Source organism: Sciurus carolinensis, chromosome 3 (genome assembly GCF_902686445.1).
Source record: "Sciurus carolinensis chromosome 3, mSciCar1.2, whole genome shotgun sequence".
NCBI lineage: Eukaryota > Metazoa > Chordata > Mammalia > Rodentia > Sciuridae > Sciurus > Sciurus carolinensis.
The window spans coordinates 16914850-16941507 of record NC_062215.1 but is presented as its reverse complement, the minus strand read 5'-3'; the positions used below and the strand labels follow the sequence as shown (position 1 = coordinate 16941507).

General features: G+C 34.6%; 1 protein-coding gene across 1 annotated transcript in view; it reads right to left on the bottom strand.

Annotated features, from left to right (window-relative positions):
• Nucleotides 1-26658, bottom strand: part of Kansl1 (KAT8 regulatory NSL complex subunit 1) — a 153734-nt gene that overhangs the window by 62675 nt on the left and 64401 nt on the right. The window contains 1 exon segment of the mRNA XM_047543677.1: nucleotides 1703-1844. Coding sequence (XP_047399633.1) covers nucleotides 1703-1844 — 142 coding nt within the window.

The window sequence follows — 26658 nt, the reverse complement described above, 5'->3', positions numbered from 1 at the left end:
GCAACAAATATGAATGCTATGCTAATCTCAGTTGCAACCAAGAGACTCTAGTCCTCATATATATAGAAATTCCCACTTAACTACTGGCTAAAATAGCCTAGAAACAGACACTGAAGAGGCGTCCCTGACACAGAAAGACTGTTTTTTCCTCAGGATGGGTAATATCCATTTATCTCCTGGCTATTCTTAGTCACCATTCCAGTTCACATTCTATAAATCATGCTTAAATTTTTCCTTTGTGAAGATGAACTAAGAAAAGCAAAATATTGATCACATCTAGAATTTTTAGTTTTGTTCTAAAAATTTTTTTTTGGGGGGGGGGGGGTGTGGGGACGGGACAGTGCCAGGGATTGAACCTAGAGGCACTTTACTACTAGGCTACATTTCTAGTCCTTTTCTATTTTGAGAAAGGGTCTTGCTGAGTTGCTTAGATCCTCATCAAGTGCTGAGGCTGACCTCAAACTTACAATCCTCCTGGTCTCAGGTTCCCAAGTCACTGATTACAAATGTACACCAACACACCCACAGATCTTCTAGCAAATTTGTTAAAGTTAGTCATGATTTAATCTGTTCTCTTTCCTGAGGGAACAAATTATTAAAAAGTGAGCCCTTTGGACTATGTCAGTTTTAATATGCTCTAAAGATCTATCGGAGATGTATACATAAACTCAACATGGGGAGGGAAAAAACTAGAATAGTCCAGTGGAATTTTTAACATAAATGTTTAAAAGAATAGAGAGAGAAAGTTACAGAACTTATACTGTCATCACTTTGTTCATCTTTTCATTTGACCATCCTTTAACTTTAGGCCTATTAATTAATTTAACCCATACTATTCACAGTAAGCAGTTTTCTTAAAACTATGACAAGCATTAAGGATGAAACACATTTTTAGGAGTAGACCTTATTGAGACCCAGCTATCAGTTGTGAAGCTAAACCACATCAAACTAAGAACAAAAAAAAGACACTTTGCAAGAATGTAAAGCTCCCTGAAAGTAGAATTTTTTTTTTTAACCACTGTGACCCTTCCAGAGAGAAAACTGATGCTACACAGTAAACACTTAATATTTGTTGAATGGATCCGTTTCCTGTGCAAATTTCTTTTCAAGTCAAATTCAAACTGAGCAGAAAGCTTTCTCCTAAGCTGACTTCTCAAGACAAAAATCTATGTAGTGTCACTATCAAAAATAAAAGATGTAAGGTAGCTTTTATCAGTCCTTCACAGACAGGGAAATATAGGAAAATAAAACTCATAATCAATGTATAAATTTACCTCTACAATTGTTTAGGCAAACCCTACTTTTTCCTCAAGCAAGCAAGAGAGGCTTACAATAAAATAGGGAACAGCTAATCAAAAAACCAAGATGATGAAAATTCTCAAGAGACATCACCATTTTTCCATAAACATAATGAATATGACAGTCAATGGCTTACATTAATTATACTGCTTTTTATTTGGGGTGAGTTTTCTGTTTGCTCAGATACCCACATTGTTCTCCTCTAAACACACGTCAATTAAACATTACATTCTAACCTTGTTTACTCCAGTATACTATCCAACATCAGGCCTGCAATATCAGATCATTAGACCTTTTATCTTGACATAGTGAAAAGTTACTCAAAGGGTGGGAGGGGATAAGAGGAAAAGGGAAAACAGTAGTTTTTAATTTGGCTGAAAAACATCAGATACTGATCCCTTACCTTATTAGCACGAATCTGTTTGTAAATATCTGTTTGCTGACGAATTCGATATTCCAAGTCAGAAACATGAGCCTGAAGCCAGTTCCAGCGGCTGACAATAGCTGCTCGGTCTGCAGCCCATCTCCATTCTGACCTGCGTCTCCTAAAAGGAAATAAACTGAGTGAAATCCAAGAGTATCAGCAGTATCTACACCAAATCAGATGAAGGCACTTATATAGACTAACTCTTGTTATCAAGAAAAAGCCAAGATGGACACACATAACCCATACAAAGGACACCTGTGGGATAAAACCCTTCATGTAGATACTTCCAAAATTAAGTGGAACTGCCTTCATGTACCCTGACCCTAAAAAAATTCCTCTAAAATTACCTTAATTTTTCTACTTTAAGACATATATGAAGAACAATTTCTGTAAAAAATTCATCATAAAAATATTTTTTAAAAGCACTACTCATACAAAACTCACCAAAAGCTAATACTACAGAAAAAACCTTTACAGATAAATAAAATCTGAAAGATATAAAGATCTATACAAATGGCAATATACATGTTTTTAGTAAGGCAATTTTCATATAAATCTATAAATTCAAAGATATCCCATGAAATTTTCTACAGGGTTCTTCATGCAAGTTGACAAGCATTTGAAAGTTGACACAGAAAAAAGGACCATCTGAAAAGTAAAGCATGATATGAATTTAAATTACCAGATATCAAGATTCACTGTAAAGTTATGGTAATCAAGGCAGTATAAGATGGACAAAAGACCAATGGAACAGAATAGAGTCTGAAAACCTAAAACTGGATATATAAAAGATATGGCATTCAAAACAAAGTGGAATTTGAACGAATTAGACTGAGCTTTTCAACACAAGGGATTAAAATGGCTAGTTCTTTACATGAGAAAAGTAAAATTAGTTTCTTTCTTCATGACATAATTCCCTAAGTTTGGATTTTCAAATTGCTTTATCTGTACAGCCAACTTAAAACACAAAAGAATATCTTTAGGACTTAAGAGCAGGAAAGAATTTCTTAAATAAGAAACAAAACATGACCTAAGTTTCAATATACAATAAAAGATTTAATTAACAAAGTTAAAACGTAAGCCACTGGTTGGTATGGGATATCTGTAACAGACATAACTAAAGATCAAATAATCCGAATATATAATAGAACTCCAGAAATAGGCTGGAATTAAGAGACAATCTTAATTCACATGAGAAAAACTCAAAGGATCAATACAAACATGCTGAATCTTATTAGAATCTGGTTAAAATATTGAGATGCTGTTTTAAACCTAGACTGAAAAAACTCAAACTCTGATAAAACTCAGTGGTTGATGAAGATATGGAAAACAGCAATCTGTACACTGCTTGTAAGTGGTTATGATTACTTTTGAAGAATATTTTGGAAATATCTGGCTAGGTAGAAAATGTACATATTTAACCATTATGAAACTGTGCTTCTGAGAATCTAACCTTTACATCTGCATGAGAAAATAGGTCCACAGAATTTGTAATAAACCAAAAATTAATTACAATCCAACTCTGCTAAAGTACATAAACTAATTTATTTCTTTAAAAATTTTTCCTGTAGTAATAAACACAAATATTCAGCTCTACACATCAACATGACTAAATCTCAGAAGACAATACTGAATGGAAAATTCACATAAAAACAAAAGTATGTATGTATGAATGCTATTATAGGGAACGGAGTGTAGCTCAGTAGTAGAGTGCTAGCCTAGAATGCTCAAGTCCTGGAGTCAATGTGGGGTAAGAGGTGGGATAAATACTATTATAGGTATACACCAATAGTAAAGGAATGTAATAAAATACTGTTCGGCAATTTAATTGCTACATGTATCAACATGACCATCAATCAACAATGGTGGAAAGGAAAAAGTACATGAAAACTAAAAAACAAGGATTGTTACTAATATAGGTAAGTAATAAATGTATAAAACATACATAGAACTGATATAAAACAAATTCAGGATCAGGGTCCTTATCTCTGGAAAGGAAAATAAAAAGTTGGAGTTTAGCTCTACTTACAGTGTAACATTTGACTTCTCAGAAAAATTATGATAGAAATGTGGCAATTTAACATTCTTTAACTATTAGAAGGGTATATCTTTCCTGCTATATTCCGTATTGTTTGTAATAAAAATCTACAAAATTATTTTTCTACTACCAATTAGAATATACATGCCTACTACTAAAAAATTCAAGTAATACATGAACTTTAACATAATCCACTGATTAATGTCAATAATAAAACAAAACTGGTGCAATAAAATTAGAAATAAGTACTTAATCATAACAATAAAAAATAACTTTTGTATGGTTCTCATAAGTCATTCAGATCAACCATTGTGATAACGTATTATACAATTATTTATCTTCTTTTAGAAACATGGCATTTTACAGTTTCCTAATTTTGGTGGAATAATTTTAAAATAAAATGATACATTCTAAGTAGTTAAGGGCTTCAGTGTGGGCTAGTTCTGACCTGAATTCAAAAGAATCAGGCCTCAAGAGAGCAAAAATAACCCAGGGAGCCTCCCCTTTCTAAAAAACATAGCTAGTTACCCTTCATATCCTACTCCCAATTTAAACTAGACTTAAAGGCTCACCATCATCCCAACCTGCAAAATTTCTAGCTTTTATAGGTTCTATTCATAAGGCTACCATGGTACCAGGTCCCCATCTATCACTGCTGGTCTACTCTTGTTGACACTGGTCAATCATATTACATTCCCTAGATGAACTCCTCTTGAATAAACTCAAATTTTTTTGTCACTCCTATGTTCACAGCTCTTTCCCTTTACAAATTCTGTTTTCAAGGAAATAACACATTCACCTAGCAAGTCCCAAGATTTCAATTCTGTGACTATTTCATAATCTAGAGCTTACATTTCCCTTAATAAAAGAATGAAACTACAGATTGTCCTATAAATAGGACACTTGAACAATACAATTTCCTCAAATACTCAGTCTTTTCTAATATATTTTTTTGGAGTATGAAAACACAGGACACAATTGTCAAAAAATAACCACAAGTAGCAACACACTAGAGTTTATCAGGTAGTAGGAGTGCAATATAATACACATTACTCTTTAGTATACATTGTATCACTGATCTATTTGTAAGAAGTTCCTTTGGAACACTGATAATGTGAAACCCAGTGCATTCCTCAAAATGATAATCTTGTTCTAGAAAATACTTTCATGAATACATTTCTAATATTACATGTTATGTATATAATTTTGTTCAGCTTAAATATATTTAGTAAAAGTAACTTGCAGTGAAGTTTATGCATCTTTACAGTGAATTTAAAAACATTTAAATTTAATGGATTTAATCAATCACCTATTATTATTTTCTCAATAAAAATAGGTGTCTAAAAATAATAACTTATTTCAATGTTACCATAAGTGGTATATATGTTGCTCAATTTAAATTTATAGGTGTTTCATATCTGGAATGATAGAACAAAATGGGAGACAAATATTGCAAAAGACAGTAAATGAAGTCAAAGGTAATAATAAAATTAACATCCACAGATGAAACGGCTTCAACAAATTGATAGTAAATAGGCAAAATATAATCATACAGGAAAACCAAAAGCAAGGACAGACAGCTTGTTGGCAAACTTATGCTACTTCTGCCTTGGTATCCTTGATAGACAAAGAATCATGAACTTAGTTCACAAACCTTCTCATGACAGTGTTCCAGGACACCAATACTCCAGATTAGCAGGAAAGATGAACCTTATTTGTTACCTCTAAATTTAGATATCTTTTTTTTTTTTTTTTTAATAGACAACTTAAAGATTTTCCTTTCATGTGCACATGGCGGGGCAGGGTGTGTGCATGTGAAGCAACACACTTTAAAAGCTAGGTTCAGGACAGGTATAGTAGTGCACGCCTGTAATCACAGCAGCTCAGAAGGCTGAGGCAGGAGAATCACAAACCAGCCTCAGCAATTTATCGAGACCCTAAGTAACTCAGACACACTGTCTCTAAATAAAATACAAAAAAGGGTTAGGGATGTGGTTCAGTGGTTAAAATGTTCCTGGGTTCAATCCCCAGTACAAAAAAAAGAGTTCAATTTCCAACACTGCAAAAACACAACAAAAAACTATTTTGAAAGTCTGAAAATACAAAAGAGGGACATACTGGGGAGTGATACTGGCCAAACTATATTGTGCCTGTACAAATATGAGAAACAACAAATTCTACCATTATATACTACGATAATGTACCAATAAAAAATGCAAGGTGAAAAATACATTAGGAAAAGTTAATTATTTAAAACATTTTAGTTCACAAGAACTTTGATACATACCTTTATTCTTTGGTAGTAATAAAAATCCCTTTTCAGTTTTCCTAACGTTAGAAGTAATAGGCCTAGGGTTCTATCCCTAGCACCACCAACATCAAAACAGAAAGTAACAAGCCTACTATTCCACGTGTATGATAAACAATACAAACTGAGCCTTTTGGTAATACTTTTTGGAGATTGGTCGAAGAAATAATCATAGAAAGCAGCAATAAAGAAATATTACTAGCAAGCTTCACCTTATGAACAGGTTCATTCTACAAATACATCTGTTATATGCTGCTATAGAACTGATTTTCAAAGGAAAACTATCACACTGTTCTTCTATAATGTTGTTCAAACTCAGATTAATTGTAATGAAAAAATGGAAAATCCCACCCCAAGGGACCATAAAGTATCTTGTGTTTAAAACACCAGCAATATGAGCAGAGCGCTGAGCTGTCAGCAAACATGAGAGGTATGTAAAGTCTGGGGTGATATGTGATGTTACCATACCCCAGTGGCAGAACAGAATACCACAAAATATTAAAATCACAAGAGTAAGAGTTCCCTGCTGTACCTTTTTTTCCTTAACAAAAACAACAGACAGAACACACAAACTCAGTTTGTTAAAAGAAGGTAGATTCTTCCCTAATATTAAAAATGTAAATTTGATACTCTAATAAATTAAGGTTCAAGAACAGCAGACACTGATTTTAACATGGGGGATATTCTCAGTAAACGAACTTAAAAGAGATGGATTCCAACACTGATAATTTTCAACTATTTCCATTTGCTTGTTCCATGCTAATAATTAGTGCAAGTGCTTTAACTGTCTGAGCAGTATTTTCTTGCTGTGTACTTTATTTCAGTTTGCAACAATTTTTTAAAAATGTAAATGAGAGCAAATCTCTCTTTTTTTAAACTTCATTTTATTTTTCATGTGGTTCTGAGGATAGAACCCAGTGCCTCACACAAGCCAGGTAAGCACTCCATCACTGAGACACAACACCAGCCCTCACACCAAAATTCTGTCCAAATGTACTATGGTTGACACCTGGATGGAAATTCTTTTTAACTCTTATTTTGCTTTTACAAAGTTTTTATTGGTAAATTTGCTTTGACAGAATGTGCTGTGTAAAAAATTCATTAAAACATTCACACTATGAGTTGCTTTTCAGTTACCTAAATGCAGTAAAATTGTGTACCGATATTTGCTTTTGTGATGCTACATAAATAGTAAATTTTAATGTCAGCTATGTGTCAATATTAGTTTGTATTTGTCATATAAATAGATTTCCTTAGATGTGTGAACTTATACTTTTAATAGTTATTTTTATAGAAGTAGATTACTACCTGTCTAGAACTGAGGATATTCTGCTGAGTCTAAAAATATATAGTGTACTGTATTTACTTGAGCAACCCCCACCGCGGAGTTCTTCATAAACATTCTAAAGTCATACAGTGAAAAGTACTTTTTTCCCTTTGCAAATAAAAGGCTCAGTTTACACCTTAGTTAATGGGGAAATAATTAAATTTTTAAAATGTTTTCAGTTCTTTAAAATCCTCTTGAATGGTACTATTAATGGAAATATTTCATTATAAGACAATGAACAGATCAACAGAAATTTTTATGTAAGATTTGGCCTGTCTTAAACATGGAGTCCAGGCTCCTATTTTAGTGGAAATTATCCATTGAATCCTCAAAGGTGTCAATGATATAATCTTTCCTACTGCACCATAACAGGAAATGGTTTGAAACATTTAAACTCAGATGATCACCACTGATTTTGCTAACATAAAAGTGCTAAGGAATACAGTCATTTCTGCTAACAGAGAATGAAAAGTAAGACTTTATAATAATATACCCCTTTCATGAAACCTATTAGTAGACCGTGAATTCACGTGATTATTGTATTGATTCTTTGTACTTTATAAACCCTATCTTCAACACCCACAGCACTGCCACAGACAGCAGGGGTAAAAATGCTTTTTCTCTGAGGTAAACTACAGCAAAAGCTATTGATTTATCTAAAAGTAACACTAAGAGCTAGACATGGCAAACACCTTGACCTAGTGTTGCTTCTAATTAAGTCACCCAGTTCTATTTCAAGACAGAAATTTGTACAAAAGTCCAATAGAACAGTGCCAGAAAATTTTAATGATTTCATTAAAGTAACAACAAATATGCCAGAAAGACCTGAATGGGTAGTCATTTCATTTTTTTATTCTGTTTTCACATCTAGCTCCAACTTCTCTTTTTAATTTAACAAAGGTTTTATTAAAGTCTTCAAACTCAGAGTAAAATGACAGTCAAAAAATGCTCAATCAGTAAGCTATTTCACAAGAATTATGTATGCAAGGAAGTCTGAGACATCTAAATTCTGAAATCTACACATTGTTTAGATCATTTATAATACAAAAAGAAGAGATTCAGCAAAACTGAATCTGCCCCCAAATATTCAAAGCATACAACTGCCAGGTTCCTAGTATCCAAAGTAAGGGTCACCAAGAGACAGGAATCTGGAAATTACAGACTCAAGTAGGGGTGGGGGTGACCCATAAGTATTCATTATAAAGCACAAAAGCAGTATGAAAGAAACAGAGGACAGAGCAGGAAGAGAGGTTCACACCAAACCTTTTATGATCATGGACATGTAAATTGACCTTTGGAAATAACAATATCTACCTCACAGGGTTATGATATCCATAAAGTTCTGCAATTCTAACTGTAATACACAATGTATATATTAGATAATGATAATTTATTTCATAAATATAACCTTGGATTTCAATTCCATATATTCCATACCACAAATAGTACAGAAGAGGAAGGGGGTGGGGAGAGGAGAAACAACAAGACGAGAAGAAATATCCAAAAGACAAATTAAAGAAGTAGAGGTATTTTCAGATAGCATCAGACCATATTCTGAGTTTGAGCTTTGGGCTTTATAGTCACTTAAAAGAAGCTCTACCCTAAAGGTTAAAACCAAGTAGTCCATTAGAACAGACATCCTATGTCAGGGGGTGGTGGCACAAGTCTGTAATCCCAGCTACTCAGGAGTCTGAGGCACAGGTCTAAGGTCAGCCCAGGCAATTTAGGGAGACCTATCTCAAAATAAAATAAAAAGGGACTGGGAGTTTAGCTCAGTGGTACAGCACTCATGGGTTTAATCCCCAGTATGGTGGTGGGTGTTATGGGTAAGATATATTATGGGCCATAACTTCAGTAACATTACCTCCTCCCCCACTTTACAAGGGTTGAGGATATAAAATACAGGGGAGGGGAAAAGAACCAAATCATCTAGCATTAAACAGCCCTTATGTAAAATAAATCCCAGAAAAACAAACTTAAGACAAACATTCTTTTAGCACATTCGCATCTGTCACTCTAATTAGGTTACATCAGCTTTCTGCAAAAGTTTGTAGCAACAGGAAACAAATGTACCAGAGTTGCTTCTAAACTGCTGATTCATCCTGATGGACTCTTGGGATTGAAAACTTAACCCTTTTTGTCTTACTGTTTAAACAATATTTCTGCTATTGAAAAATAAGATTTGTATATTCAGTCAAGAATTCAACCCACTACAGGACTTTTTCTGCCCTTATTCTCTTCCCTTCCCAGAAACATTTAAGCAACTATTATTTACCAGTGATTACTCTAGGTGCCAGAGATAAAGTAACAAACAAGAATTGTGGTTCCTTAGGTGCAGATTTTAGTGGGGACGACATAAGTACATCAACAATCATAAAAAATGAGATACTAACTATAAAGTCCAATATAGATTGGAAGCTCCTGAAAGACTGCTCTGATATAAACATTTAAACCGAGCTTTAAAAAAAGAAAAAAAAAGCCAGGCAGCTCAGTGGTAGAGCACTTGCCTCGCACATGGGACCCACTAGGTTCAGTCCTTAGCACCTCATAAAAATAAATAAAATAAACTGAGCTCCAAAGCATAAATTACAATGGAATAGGCAAACTGGCATTAGGAGTCAAGCAGGGGTAGAGAACATGAAGAAAGAAGGGGAGAACTGTCATATGCCTCTCAAAGAATGAACATGAATACAAGGATTATAGGACTGGAGCTCAGATGGTGAACATCAGGAAGAGTGTGCTCAAATTGGCAATGAATACAGGTATGTAGGGCCAGATCACACACAAACCTGTAAACCTTGTCAAATTTTATGAAACAATATTAAGTAATCTTGATCACTGGTCCCACTACATTCTTTCATTTTATATCTAATTATCCTTTTATTGTTCTTTTTAGTTATACAAGAAAGTAGAGTATCTTTTGACATATTTATACAAACATGAAGTATGTCTTGTTCTAATTAGGATCCCAGTCTGGTATATTATGTGGAGATTCACTGTGGTGTATTCATGTATGTACACAGGAAAGTCATGTTGGATTTTTTTCACTGTTCCTTTCATCCCCCCGCCCCCATTCCTTTCATGTCCCTTTGTCTAATCCACTGAACTTCTATCCTCCCCACCACTTGTTGTGTGTTAGTTAGCAACAGAGAGAACATTCAACCTTTGTTTTTATGGGACTGGCTTATTTCACTTAGCATAGTCTCCAGACCCATTCATTTACTGCTATTACTGATAAATGTCAATAAAATCATTCTTTAAAGATTCTTTTTAAATGAAAATTTTCAAATACAGTAAGGAGAATAATGAATTCCTATGGAATCATCATTTAACTTCAATTATCAACTTCTGGCCAATCATATCTCATCCATAACATCTACTCCAACATCACACTACTGTCTCTGTGAACATGTCAGTATGTATCTCTAAAATGTAAGATCTCTTAAAATATATACATGTATATTTTCTTAGAAAACTAATTTCTTAATGTCAAACATCCAGTTAGGTCAAATTTCCTAGACTATCTCAGCTGTACTGTCCAAACCAGAATCAAAATCCACACTGTTCATCTGGCTAACACATCTCAAGTTTAAAAATTATTCCTCTTTGTTTTTCTTTCTTGAAATTTGTAGAAGAAAAAATAGGTATATTTTTCCATAATGTAATTTTACAGATTTATATTCCTTCACAAAGTCTGAACTACCTTCAGTTTGAGACCTGTAGTTTTCTGTAGGCTGGCTAATAAAATTATTTGAGCTTTTTTACATTTTATTTTTACATGTTTGAGATAGAAATGTGTATTTAAACACCCAGTCTTTAGAGAACTATCAAAGTAATTTAAACTCCTTTCCATGGCAGAACTTTTGCACCAAGTGTGGTGAACAAACACATGTTTTTAATTCTGTCAAGCACAACAAAAGCAAAGTACTAATTCTTCAACAAGTCCCTCAGCAGTACTCAGGTCAATTTGTTTTGTGTAAATTTCCTACCTGAAAATATCTGGAAACATCTTCTATCCCCAAACCCCTCTTTCTGGAAAAGTCTTTTCTATTGAATTTCACAATTCATTACTTATATTCTTCCAGCTTAGTGTGATCTTATTTTGTTATATAGATGTTCTATATTTCCAAGTTATACAATATAAATAACTGGTCTTTATACGATCCATATCTCTTTGTGGACACTACCATGTATTTTATGAATAAGCATTTTCCAGGAAATGTGAATATGAAATTGACTTATCTAAAACCTTACTGTAAAAACAAACAAAAAACACCCAACTGCGGCCCGAAAAACAGAATTCCTAGGAACATGCTAAAGTGTTCCAACAGAGAAAAACAAGGCAAGACAAACAAGTATGGAACTGGTTTACTGTTCATGGCTGGTTTGGGGACTGGACAAAAGATCTGAGAATGATTTCAAACAAAACCCAGACCTACCTACATGTCTTTTTTTTTTAAAAGAGACTAGGACCCTGTCATGTTTCAACAATAAAGCAAAACAACAAAGTTAATAATGAAAGACTGTCAAAGTGTTTCAGTTTATTCAAAGCACTGATACAACTGTTTCCTCCAGAATAAATCCATTTTCTGCCTACTTTACTTCCTGGAGAGCCCATCTTTTTAGAGTAGTTATCATTTCAGAACCTTTCCAAAGTCAAACCCAGGTTAGGATATTCAAATGCTATGTGTGATAATTTCTCCTTGAAAAATCATAATATAGCTCAATAATTCCATTCACTCAAAAACTATAACTTAAAAGTATAAGATTAGCCATTATTTGATCCAGTTCACTTACCTAAGCAAGAGACAACAATCTTAACTAAAATCAAGAGAAAAAACAAAACAAAACAAAACATCATTTTCTTCATCAATTTCCTAACCTGCTAGCCATGAGCTCATTAAAGAAGAGTGAATGAAAAAAAAAAAAAAAAAGAAGAAGAGTGAATGAGGGGCTGGGGTTGTGGTTCAATACCTGGCACGCATGAGGCCCTGGGTTCAATTCTCAACATCACATACAAATAAAATAGACATATTGTGTCCACCTACAACTAAAAAAATTTATTATTATTATTATTAATAATAATAATAATAATAATAAGAAGAAGAAGAAGAAGAAGAGTAGTAGTAGTGAAGGAGTAGAAAAAGTCCATGTGTTGACAGATTGGTAAGTGCTTGAACTCTCCTTCCCTTGTCTTCCCCCATCATAGGCAAAATTTGCTTCCAGCTATCTCTGGAACAATCAGAGAATTCTTTTGTATTACACAATAGGCTAATTGTATATAATAGAATTCCTATAGAAAAACATTTATTCTCTTCTTTCAAAATAAAATATGCCTTTTTGGAAATGAGTTAGGTGTGAGAAATCAGTAAATACTGAGTTCTAAATCCAGGCCCCAACACTTGGCTATTGTCACTGAGCTCCTATCAGCTATTGAAAAAAATCAAAGAACCATAATTTTTATCAATGATCATCCTCCAACTTTAGTGAGTACAAAAATTACCTGAGAGAGTAGAAGTAAGTTCCACAGATCTGCATGAATAAGACAATTCTCTTAGATAGTTCTTATGCCAAGTATTTCAGAACTATTACTCAAGAGATACTGAGCTTTTTAGAAACAAAGAACACATATTCAAGAAAATAAGGTCAAACCAAAAGTTAGTATGTTAATTTATCAGTTCTTAAAAATAAGTAAGAATTTCTCTGAAGATGGTGCAGATTCCCTTCTCCCAGCTCATATGGGTTATAAGTGCAACTACAAATCCCGGAAATAACGCAAGAGAAAACCAAACAAAAACCATGAAAGGTGGGAAGAAGAAGATGAACTGGTTAGGGACCACTAGACTACAGGAACAAAATAGTGGAAGAAAGTAAAAACCCCATCCAACAGAAGGCAATACAAAAACCTGGTTTCTTAACTTCCAAGAGAGCAGTAAAAAGTGGCCCAGACAAACTCATTCCTTCCTGGAGGGGACACAAGGGGATCATCCATCAACAGCAAAGGTGAGCTTCCAATAAGCCATGGGGAACATTATTGCCATTTTTCTCAATTTCGTTTTACTACAAATATTCATTATTTCTAATTTCTTTCCTCTCATTATTTCTTCAATTCAGGTTTTAAATCTCACTACAGGACTAAAACTGCTAGTCAAGGAAACCACTAATATCTACTGATCTACTGGGCTAAATCCAATATCCAATTCTCAATCTTTATCATCTTTAACCCATCAGTTGCATCTAACATAGGTGATTACGCTTTCAAATACTCGGCTGGTCTTTCAAATTATCATATTAACCTGTTTTTTCTCTTGTCATTTAAAATTTCTTCCAAGATTCCATAGGTCAAATCTTTTCCACACACACTTCCTAGGTGATGTTATTCAATCTCGTGATTTTAAGTTTCATCATCTTAGAGGAAAGAATGCTAAATTTATTGATATTGACATAACCAACCATGCATGAAAGGGAGAGGGAATTCCTATTTCATGTATATATAAAAATAAATCTTAAGTGTATTTAAAGACTTTACGTAATCACCACATCAGGGAAGCACTTTTTTTTTTTTTTGGGCGGTGCTGGGGATTTGAACCTAGGGCCTTGTCCTTGCGAGGCAGGCACTCTACCAACTGAGCTATATCCCCAGCCCTCAGGGAAGCACTCTTAACAGAAGAAACTCAGAAATCAGAAAGGTTCATTTTCTGGAAAATTATCTGGTCACATCTAGTTACCAGTTATTTCATCCCACATTAATAAAAGCACCATACAAAACGATATTTACTATTGGGGTAACTGAAATCAATCATACTTCCCAAAGGCAAATGACTATGTACATTACAATATAACTACTAAAAGGAATGTTATATAATCTTTAAGAATGGGTTAGGGGGCTCGGGTCGTGGCTCAGTGGTAGAGAGCTTGCCTAGCATACATGAGGCCCTGGGTTCAATTCTTGGCACCACATAAATATAAAATAAAGGTATTGTGTCCACCTACAACCAAAAATAAAAAAGAATGGGTTAGGCTTCTCTGGCATGATGTCTGCAAATTCAAGGTCTTGGTAACTGAGTAAGATCCTGTCTCAAAATAAAAGGGCTGGGGGTAAAAGTTCAATGCTGGGACATTTACCTATAATGTGCGAGACCCTGGATTCAATCTCCTGTACTAAAAAAAAAAAAAAAAAAAAAAAAAGAATGAATTAGATCTTTACATACTACCCTGAAACAATGTCTAAAAACATCAGAAAAGTAAATGTCAGAGCACGTTTCTATTTTGGTTTTTAAAAAAGGAAAATGCCTCAGCAACTTGGGAGGCTGAGACAGGGGGAGTACAAGATCAAGTCCAACCTGGGCAGTTTAACTTAGTGAAACCCTGCCTCAAAACAAAACAAAACATATACAAATAAAAACAAATAAAACAGGGTGATGTAGCTCAGTGGTACAGCACCCCCTAAATTCAACTCCCAGTGGTGCAAATATAATAATGAAAAATGCCAAAAATGAATGTATGTGAAAACAAAACATTTTGAAATAAACAAACTGCCAGCATTGTTTTAGGAGACTTTTATTTAAAGCCCTCTGCATTGTTTTAAATTGCTATGTGCATATTATGTTCACAATTAAAACTCCAATAAAAAAGGTAAATCAAACCACTTTTAAACATGAATAAATGAAATGGAACTACAAATATGGAAGACAAAATGAAGACCAGTGAATTTCAGAAACATTACTCTGTAGCATCTAAAGATGAGAGCTCTTCGTAAGAAAGATGACCTTATTTCTAATGTTTCTGAGAATATGATTTGATTTCACGCATTATTCTTAATTTGACATGCTTCTATTCTCCAGAGGATACCTGGCAATATTTGAACACATTTTTGGTTGCCACAAATGAGGGGACAGTGACACTTGTATTTAGTGGGTAGAAGTTAGGGATGCTGCTAAACATAAAGCACACAGAACAGTACCCCACAACAAAATGTCAACAGAGCATAAAACCTTACCTTTCCCAAGTCCCTTTTTCCTTTTTGTCCTACCTTGGCCCCACATTATTCCAGGTTATCTGAATAAGCCAAATTCTTATGGTTCTTTCATACTCAGATAAGCAACAAGGGAGAAGATAAAGCTATGACCCAGTTTTTAAAAAATAAATATGTATTTTTAGTTGCAGGTGGACACAATACCTTTATTTTACTTTTACATGCGTGGTGCTTTAAATATAGTTGAGTTCTCTCATCCTCAGAACTAGTGGGTTAGACTAAAAAATCTTCAAGGTGCTTGATTTTCAAGATATGACAAACATGTAACCATCGGCATAAAGTATATCCTGCATTACAAAAGAAACATATGGGGGGGGGGGCAGATATACCTAGATAGATATTTTCAAGACTTAATTCACTCTAGATATTTCACTACAATTCTGTTCCTTACATACATAAAATCTTCTTACATGGACTTTTAAGTATTAGGATCTTGATTAAACCATGATGCCAAGTCAAAATCTAAACTCCCTCTCAAAAGGTGACTGAACTTTAAAACTGAAAGAAACTTTAGAGATTATCTTTAAACATCTCAAAATCTGGTGGTGTGAGGGGAGTGGATAACTGGGGATCTAATCCAGGGGTACTTTACCACTGAGCCACATCCCCAGCCCTTTTTATTTCTGGAGATAGGGTCTTGCTAAGTTGTTGAGGCTGGTCTAAAACTTGTGATTTTCCTGTCTTAGCCTCCTGAATCACTGGGATTACACACACCACTGTGCCTGTAAAAGTGAAGGAGCAAAGTGAAACTAAAATTGAATCTGAGCTGGGTGTGGTGGCACACACTTATAATCCCAGCAGCTGGAGAGGGTGAGGTAGGAGGGCCACAAATTCAAAAGCCAGCCTCAGCAACTTAGCAAGACCCTGTCTCAAAATTAAAGAGGGTGGATGGAGTTCTTTAATTAAGCGCCCCTGGGTTCAATTCCTGGTACAAAAAAAAGTGTGTGTGTGTGTAAGGAGGCTCTGAAAGATTAAACACCTTGCCCAGAGTTCTAGTTCAACTCAATCTGTCAAGCTCTTAGGGCAAACTGATTTAAAAAAAAAAAAAATGTTAAGCTAAAAGTTACAAGCTAATGTTTAAAATTACTCTGGGGGCTTAAGAAACCATCTTTTCAAAATTTAAAAAACATTTTACTGCTCAACAGTAAGACTTTCCTATTGCTGTTTCACATTTCCCCCTAATTAAAATACATAAAAATTTGCCTTAGGATTTATTCTTAGAGATAAGTAGGAACTATAATAGGAAAACATACACTGACACCCAAAATGGAACATCTACAGCAAATAAAAGGAATTCCACCATTTTAAAGGAAATCAAGCCCCTAATGTACTCTACATCTGCATACTTGTGCAAAAGTCAATGTCTTATCACAAGTTCTTATCCAGTTCTAAAGTGCTACCCAAATATTTGGGAGATTAAATATTTTGCTCAAACATTAAGACCTGTTCCTTTAAACAAGGTGCCTACAAAATTAGTAATGTCAAAGTGGGCTCTGTCTCTCCTTTGATGAAGTTACTTACCTTTAAGCCAATGAGTTTCTAAACTATAAACTACATATTTATTAATTTGTCTACAATTAGACTCAGAATTTGCTTGGAAATAGACCCTAAGCAACTTGACGATTAAATCTTGAACATCTAGCTCTAAAATAATTTGATTCTTAAAAATTCTAAAGAGGAAAGAGAACACAGATTTCTTATTGCATTAAAACTAGAAAAACTTTTCTCCCCAATTTTGTTGTCATTGTTTTGTTTTGGGAGGCAGTACTGGGGATTAAACCCAGGACCTTGCATATGGCTAGACAGTCTACCACTGAATCAAACAGACTATCAAAATCTCCCCGTGGAGTTCTCATTAATGACATAGTTAAAAGTTTTTTCCACAAACAGTTCTGCTATGACTACATGTCAGTATTTTACTACAATCTGTAAGCACGGGAGAAGGTCTCTAAAATACTACTAATGCAAAGGCAAATTCTTATTAGGGATATTTATAGAAAAAAATGGTTCATTGTTTAGATTAGTCTGGTTAACAGTCCTAAGACTCTTGATTGACAGTTGACAGTTAACTGAAGTTGATAGGTAACTAGTTTCCCAGTAGAAGTCTTAATCCCACTGAAGTTCGTCTGACATATTCAGCAGAATTTTTACAGACATACTAATATCTTCCCAAAAGGAAGTTTTGGATTATACCACAAAGATCCTGTCCAAATTAGGCTTAGAACAATTTTTTTTTTTTTTTTAACATCTTCTCCCTTTAATTTAGATAATCTCTAAAGATATGTCCAGGTCTAGGTCCAACTCCCTGGAACTCTGTACTAAAGACCTCTGAATTTTTCAATTTTTCTTTTACGAATTTTTTAAGGAAAAAAAAGTACTTTAAAGAGTAAAAGACAGTTACAAGTAGGTTTTCTTTCACAGATCAGAAGACAGTATAAAGCTGTAGAGAGCAGCAACAGTTCTGTATCAACCCATCCTCCACTGTACTGACTCTGAAAGCAAAACAGAAACTCCAGAGAAAAGTATACCTTCTACATATAAAGATAATTTTAGAAGGGTACATGATGGTATATATAGCTTTTCAGAGAAATATAAGTGATTCTAAACTAAATTATAAACAAAATCTTAACTATTTCATTATGAATGAGAAACAACTTTTAAGCAGGATATTCCTGATCTTCCCCACTAACATATATTTGAATAATCCAAACAGCTCCAGGGAAGATAACAAAGAATCACTGTGATGGGGCAGAAATAATGAAGTTACTACAAAACATCCACTGACCACAGTTAAAGTTTCCTCAGGGATCTCCTTGGGTCATCACAGGTGACCATGAAACACTTAAGCTGCTTATAAACACCAAGCAAAAGCCACAGATCTACAGAAGAGTAGGTTATCCCCCACAATACTTACCAATGCACTGAACCAGAAAAGGAGCATGCAGGGTTGGAAATTACAACAGAAAGTTTCATTCATTGCATATTTTCTGGTTATATTCATAACTCATGATACTAATTTTAGAAATCATAAAAAAGAAAAAAACTCAGAAACCTGAATCTCTCATTTTCCTTTCTTTTTTCTTAAATAAATAAGACAACTGGCCTGTCAAGACTGGACAGAAAGAGAATCAAACCCAACTTCGAAATGGGAGAACTTTCTATCAAACAGTAGTATCTCAGAGATGGAGTTGTGGCTCAGTGGTAGAGTGCTTGCCTAACATGTGAGGCACAGGTTTGATCCCCAGCACCACATAAAAAAAGGTAAAGAAAATAAAGGTATTGTGCCTATCTACAACTAAAAATTTTAAAAACATAGTATCTCAGACTTTATTATAAATAGCCCAGTACATATAGTTTTCAAAGGAAACAAAGATACAATTGTTAAAACTATAAAAACATTGTTTGCTAAGACAAAATACTAAAAGTAGATCAGGAACAGCTTAGTCAATTCTTTTTCATCCTGTGACACTTTCTGTTCAGCCTCTATTGGTGGCTCCCTTTACCCACATAAATACAATGCAATTTCAATCTCAGCACTAAAAAAAGTTATTAATAGTCCTCCAAATTCTCTTCAGTTTTCCAAAATAGCTCCATAACTTTTATAACATGAAAAAAGTTGCACATTGTTCTTTCAGTTTAATATTGGAGATTTACTTTATGTAATTATATTATTTTTGCACAACCAAATCCATGGTTGTAGCTTCTCAAAGAGTGCTTTAAAACAATTGAATTGGCAAAATAATCTGTCATCAACATTAACACTATAATACTGTTAAAATTACATTTGTAAAGGTATAAACGAAAGTTAATATTATAATGTTTTTTAAAACAGGGATGCAAATTCCTTGACATGCCTCATCAAAATGTGGAGTTCTGTCTTTTCTTAAATATGAGAGGGATCATATCCACTTCAGTCAGTAAAATACTGGGTGACATCATAGGATAGATTAAATGAACACACTGCTTCTACTTTGTTCCCTGAACACAGAGATTCCACGTAAGAACACTTACAACCCTGAGGCTACCTTGATGAAGAAGTCAAGGGTCCCAGCTGAGCAAAGTCTTCTAGTTATCCCTAAAAAGGAGCCAGGCTTTTAAGTGATGATTTCATCTTGGAAACAGATTCTTCAGTCCCAGTCATTTCACCCCCTGGCCTTTGGATTTTTCCAACCACCAAGGGCCAGAATTCTAAACAGAGACAAGCCATCTTAACTGTACCCAGAATACTGATCCACAGAATACACAAAAACACAGCAGATATTGTCTTATGCCATTCGCTTTGAGTTGATTTGTTAAATAGCAATATATAAGAGAATAGTCACTATCCTATAATGTTCAGAATAACAGCCCTGGACATTAAGTTAAATAAACTGGGGAAAAGTGGGTTTTCCAGAGCACAGCAAGAGGAGAGAGTGGATGAATTATGGTGTATCTACTCAATGATACAGGGAAAATTAATAAACTATGTGAAACAAGAGGTACAAATATTAGTAATACAATGTTTAAAATCCAAGCTCCAGAGACAGCTTTTGTAAAGTTTAAAGATAAGTGAAAGTAACCTTAGCATTTCTGACTCCACGCAAAGACTATCTATTAACCTTATAATTTCTTAGGCAAACACAAGCAAAATGACTTTAAGAAAAAAAAATTGAGAGGGGCTGGGGCTGTAGCTCAGTGGTAGAGCACTTGCCTTGCACGTGGAAGGCACTGGGTTTGATCCTCAGCACCACATAAAAATAAAGTAAAGGTATTGTGTTTCAAATATGTTTTTTTTTTTTTTAAATCAAGAAAAATGACAATTTAGGATATAGGATGGAGATGATCTTATCAATTCTTGGTAGTAGTAACTGTTGAATTTAGACAACAGAATCAAATTTGTATTTTAAAAATAAAGCCATAAATGGATGAGTTCAATTAAGAAATAAATACACACTAAAGTGCATAAAATGGGACAACACAGTTATGATGTAATGGAAAGAAATGGCACAGGCAGGGCGAGAGTATCCACATTACCATTTGGTTTTGCAAAATCATTTTTCTAATTTAAGCAGATAATTACTGAAATCAATTTGTAGTCCCTCAACTCTCCTTTACCTATTCATGAAAATAAAATACAAATTTTAAAGTTTCATAGAAACAAAAACTAAGACTATTGATTAATACCTGAATATCTAGAGAAATTTCCAATAACCAAAAGAAATTCAGATAATATATATACATATAAATAAAAGGCAGGGACACATGAGGAAAAGACAGACTTCCATTTCCAACTACTGTATCATATGCAGTCTTCAATAACCAAAGAGAGGGAAGGTATCTGCTATCAATCCCTTCAGCAAAGTTTAAAGTTTTCACTAAACTTCAGTGAAATGAAGTTTGGACAACTGTATTTGATATCCAAGGGTACTAAGTTGGCAACATGAATACAGATGATCAAATAATAAAAAGTGGTATTAACTGGCAGGGAAAGGACTATAGACTGCATCAAATTATTCAGTAAGCATCTCTTCTCATGACAGAAAAGTAATGTGACATAGTCAGAAGATCCCTCCTCAGAGCAGGACATCTGAACAACATCAAGTATCAGCAAATTGGCCAGAGTGAAAGCTTCACTAAGAGTTGTAAAGCTCAAATATAGGAATCTAAAGGTAATAAGCTAAATACTGAGGGAAATCCATTAATCTATTTACTTACAAACACCAAGACCCTGCAAAGGCCTTTTCTTCTAGGCAATAAATGACTAACTTAAAATTCCAGAAGGTGCATGCAGGTGAGGGGACACTATCCCAAGTAGATTTCACAGAGAGAAGTCACAAAGTTGCCTACAAAAGAAATATCACAAAAGTACATATATCCTTCCAAAAATCTGCTCTTCTTATAGTTCCTCCCTCTTTGGTTTAAAAAAAGGGGGGGGGGGCGCCCCGCTGGGGATACAGCTCAGCTGGTAGAGTGCCTGCCTCGTAAGCACAAGGCCCTGGGTTCAATCCCCAGCACTGCCCAAAAAAAAAAAAAAAAAAAAAAAACCTACCGCCCCCCCCACAAAAAAAAAAGAAAAAATACACGATTCTGTAGTTTTTCAATCTAAAACACTATCTTTTCTCCTCCTCCCTCCCACTCAGAAACTTTTGCCTCTACCTTCATAATACATCCACTCTCAGACCTCCTTTCACTGCCTGAACCAAGCAACCATCATATCTCACAGGGAAACGGCATGCTCCTCCTCAGTGGTCCTCTCCCTCCAGAACTGCTTAGCCTCAAAATGTAGCCAAAACATCACTTAAAAATCTTGTCAGATCATGTCACTCTCCTGCTGAGAATCTATAAAGTCTATGACTATCTTTCATGTTCTGTCACTCTGTTCTGGCCACTCCAGACTACTATCTATATCTTTAACAGCGCAGACACTCTACTTCTAGCAACTGTACTGACTTTTCAACTTGGAACACTTTTTTCTCCCAGATATCCTTGGGCCTTCTACCTTACTTCCTTCGGGCCCCTTACCAAAAAGTCTTCTCTGACCAAAACAAAATAGTAAAGTTGCTGCTGTAGCTTCCAGCACTACCACCACTGCTTTCCTACACCCTGTTTTGATTGTCCTCCACAGTACTTACAACTAGGCATCATATATTGTGTAGTGACTCCCTCCAGCAATGTAAGTTTCAAGAGAGTAAAAATTTCTAATTTTTTTCCACTGATATATTCTCAACATTGAACAGTCTCTCTGTATGCAGCAAGTATTCAATAAATGTTTGTTAAATGAATAGATACTGCTGATTTTAGTGGTGGGGGAAGGGAATATCCTATTTACATTGGTTCATAGGAGTAACTATGTGCATGCCTGCAAAGTTAGCCAAAAATCTTTACTGAGGGTTATTATAGATTCAATCTAATTCTAATTTGAATCCCAATGGAAATTTTCAAGGGCATTTAGCAAAGGCTGATGGATATGACTACAGAATTTTAAAACTTCTTTTAGACTTCAAATAACTTATAAACTAAAAGACAAATAAAAAGCTAGGGAAGACAATTTGCATTTTAACAAACTATTTTATAAATGCAAAAGTTCTTTTAAACAACTCAAAGACCTAAGTACCTGTAGCTGTATTTACATAAAAAATATAAATGGCAAATAAATAGAAATAAGTACATTAGTAAAGCAAAGTAATTGAAGTGTAAAAAAATGACTTTTTGCCTATTAAGTTGAAAAAATCTTAAAACAATTATACTTACTATTTGTTAGGTTTCAGAGAAACTGATGAGATAGCAGTTTCTTCTGGAGAACAAATTTATCAAAAACTACCCTTTATCCCATGACCGAAAATATATCTACAATTTAGCACAAGATAATCTGTGCTATGAGGCAAGTGTTATAATACTTTTAAGCTTCTACATAAAAGATGACAGTGTCACATTCCCCATATGTCTTATTTGCTTAAGTGAGTTTTTTCTGGTTTCCACAAGTGTGTCAAAAATGTTTTCCGATGGTTGTCAGTGATTTAGAAGCTACTTCAAAGACAAGATCTGTCAACACTGGGTCTGCAAGTCTCTCTACAACTACTAAATAGTCGCTGACCTCTTTAGATGTGATACATGATCTGCAGCTCAAAGTCATCCCCATTCTGAAAACTTGATTCATTTGCATTCTATGCCTTATCTTCTGAAGTAATCCAAGTTGGAAACTCTACACAAGAGGTCAAAATTTAAACCTGTTTGCAAATAATGCTTGATGGAACCCACCCCAAGAGTTTCTCACAGGATGCATGAGGCAGAGTCCTATAATTTGTGTTTCTAACGAGTTCCTTGGGTGTTGGTCCAGAGACCATATTTTGAAACTGATGAAATTTTTTCATTAGAAGCAAGGAGAAGTTCAGCATCTCTGGAGTCAAACTATTACAGGATAACTGAAAAGCTGACAAGTAAATAACCAAGTCATTCCAATGCCTCTAAATATCAGAGGTGGAAAACCACTACTCTATATCAAATTTAGGAATAATTCTAGATTAAATTTCTAGTCTAAATTTTAAGTTCTATTTCTTTCTCATGGGTCTTAGTTGTTCTCAAAGTTTAACTACCCCTTTTATACATCATGTGTAAAATAACAGGGGTTGCAAATATTCATGCAAAACACTCCTTATAGCTCCACTACTTTATGACCAACAAATGCATTATTCCCAAACTTAAACATTTTGTACTGAATTTGCTTTCTCCAGCTGGATATTATATATAGTAGCAGACATTTGTTGAATGCTTCCCTTGATTTGATTACTACGCTACACATACTGCATGAATTGTCATCATTATTATAATGCTCTTATGAGGCAGAGGTTACTACCCCCATCCTCTAGCCCTATATTGTAGATGGAGAATATGAGGCACAAAAAAATTAGGTCATTTGCCCAAAGAAGCACAGGTAAAATCTACATCTGAATCCAAGCAATCTGGCTCCAGTCCTCATTTTTAACTACTGTACTTCATCATCTAAAATTCAATACATCTAAATTCCAACCTTTTTCCCAAAACTAGTTCTTCCTCTAAACTTGTCTACTGTCTGTAAATACTACCCAGGTTCAAAATTACAAAGTTCCTACAATAATTAAGTCCTACCACATTTCAAAACTACCTTTTTCATTTTATTTCAAATTGACTTAAACAGTCTATAGTTATCCTTTACCTGTCTTTTTAAATAACTAGTACTTCTGTTTTTGATCTTCCTACACTTCAGGTAGCTGTGTGCCTCACTGCCAATGCGTTGAAGGATAAATTATTTAACATTAAAATCAATTTAAGCAGAATGAATTCTTTTAAAAATCACATTGTGTGTATATTATATAAATATACCACATGAAATTTCACCTTCATATATAAGTAAAAAGAACCAAATATAAATAAACAGGGAAACAAAATCTAGTAGAGAAAGGAGAAGAGACAGAGGGGAAGGTAAAAGGGGGGGATTATTAACTGAAATCGAATTCCATGCATATATGAGTTTGTCAGGATGAATCCAACTACTATATGTAACTATAAAGCTCTACTTTAAAAGAAAAATCAACTTAAGGTCTTTACCTACTCTTTGACTCATTTCTCTATTTCCACATAGTTAAACCCTATACTTAAAACACCTGACATTTTAAGCAGAGCATTCCTTGTTTCTGAAGATGGAAGGAGGAAAAAACTCAAGAAGTAATAATCTGAAAAGGTACCATTTCGAATTGGAGGCTAATAGCTTTGAAAAAAACTCATCCAAATATCAAAGCCCTCTTTCATAAAGCTATTAACAGTTAAAACAAAAATCCAACTGTTGAGGCATCCCATGAACAGCATCTGAATGTCAAAGCAAATTTTATTACAGGGTCAGGGTTGGGCTGCAGCTCTTTAAACAGGACAGTTTTAGACACTGTACAAAACTGTTTAAAACGAAAGAACTCCAAGCTTTAGTCATTGGGGTCTAGATAAAAGTTATGGTAATCTGAGATCATGTAGGCAATGCCTTAGCACCAGGAAGAATACAGTACTGTAAGAACAACATGAATTCTCTTACCCTCCTTATCCTACACGTTAAAGTACCTGATTATTGGGGCTGGGGAGATAGCTCAGTAGGTAGAGTGCTTGCCTTGTAAGCACGAGGACTTGGGTTCGATCCCCAGCACCCCCCCTCCAAAAAAAAAAAAACTGCTCTAAAAAAAAAAAAGTCTAAAAAACAATTAAAAAGTACCTGATTATTTGTCTAGATTTTAAAGTGAAATAATACAGCTTTTGATTAACCTGCTGTCATTTAATGTATCTACTATATTACTTATCTCTTTGACTATTACTAGAGATGATATCCCAAACTAGTGGCAATAACATATAAGGTTCAAATGTATTTCTTCAAAACACTCAATTCTGCTTGGAAATATTGAGAGGGTTAAGGATGGAATCATGGAAATACAGTTCTACCAGCTTTATTTCCCTGGTCCAGACACTCTCGTCATACTTGTAGCAAAAAGAACTCTTATTTTGAAAACATATTACAATTAAAAATTAAACATTCAGTGGAGAATAAAGGGGGGGGGGGGAGTCAGATAAAGTCTACCCTGCAGCGTTTTGCCATTTTCTGCATACACGCACAATACAATATACAAATGAGTAGCCTCATATTCTCAAATTACTTTTATCAATGACAGGATCTTCTATCCTATCAACATAAGAAAACCAGCTCCGAGTGGTGGCACAACTGATCTTGGGAGGCTGAGGTAGGAGGATGGTAAGTTGTAGGGCAGCCTCAGCAATTTAGGGAGGCCCTAAGCAAATCAGTGAGACCTGGTCTCTAAAACAAAATACAAAGATGGGCTGGGGATGTGGCTTAGTGGTTAAACACCGCTGGGTTCAATCCCTGGTATACTTCCCCTCAACCCGCACCCAGAAAGAGAGAGAGGCAGAGAGAAAAAAAGAAGAGAAAGAGAAAGAAAGGCGGGCGGGGGCCAGTTATTCATTTCATGGCTTACAATAGCTGCTCAAGCCACAAAAAGAAGAAAGGTTAAGTTAGGGAAACATTATAATGGATAAATTGGGTTGATAACCCATTAATCCACAGGTAAGCCTTAACATCACATCACAAAACAGAAGATGAGATTGTTTGCCTTTTAGATGTAACACAGCACCAACTACCAATTATTCTTACCAATCTAAAACTAATGATCAAATCTCTAGGTCTAATTATCAGCATACAGGAAATGGTAGGACAGAAGAACTTGGTACTACCATGGGGACACGACCAAATTCAGAATGTGGAAGATAGTACAGGATAAACAAACCTATTTTAAAAAATAAATGGGGATGGGAAGAAATGAGAGGGGAACTGGTACAGACTGAATAAGATTTAAGAGACAAACAACAAATGTAGTATATAGGACGTTGTTTGGATCCTGATTTGAACCAACTGTAAAAATATATACATAAAAGCCAAAGGGGGAAATCTGCACAGTAGCTAGCTTTTAGACTATGAAGGAATTAGTTTATTTTCAGTAAAAAAAAAAAAAAAAAAAAAAAAAGTTATTGTGATTGTTTTTTAACAAAAAAGAATCCCTCTCTCTCTCTTTTTTTATTGTAAACAAATGGGATACATGTTGTTTCTCTGTTTGAATCCCTCTCTCTTAAAGATAACATGATTTGATCACAAATGAAATAATAAAATAAGGATTTGCTGTAAAAAACAATCCAGATGCAGAAGCAGCTTGAGAGTAAC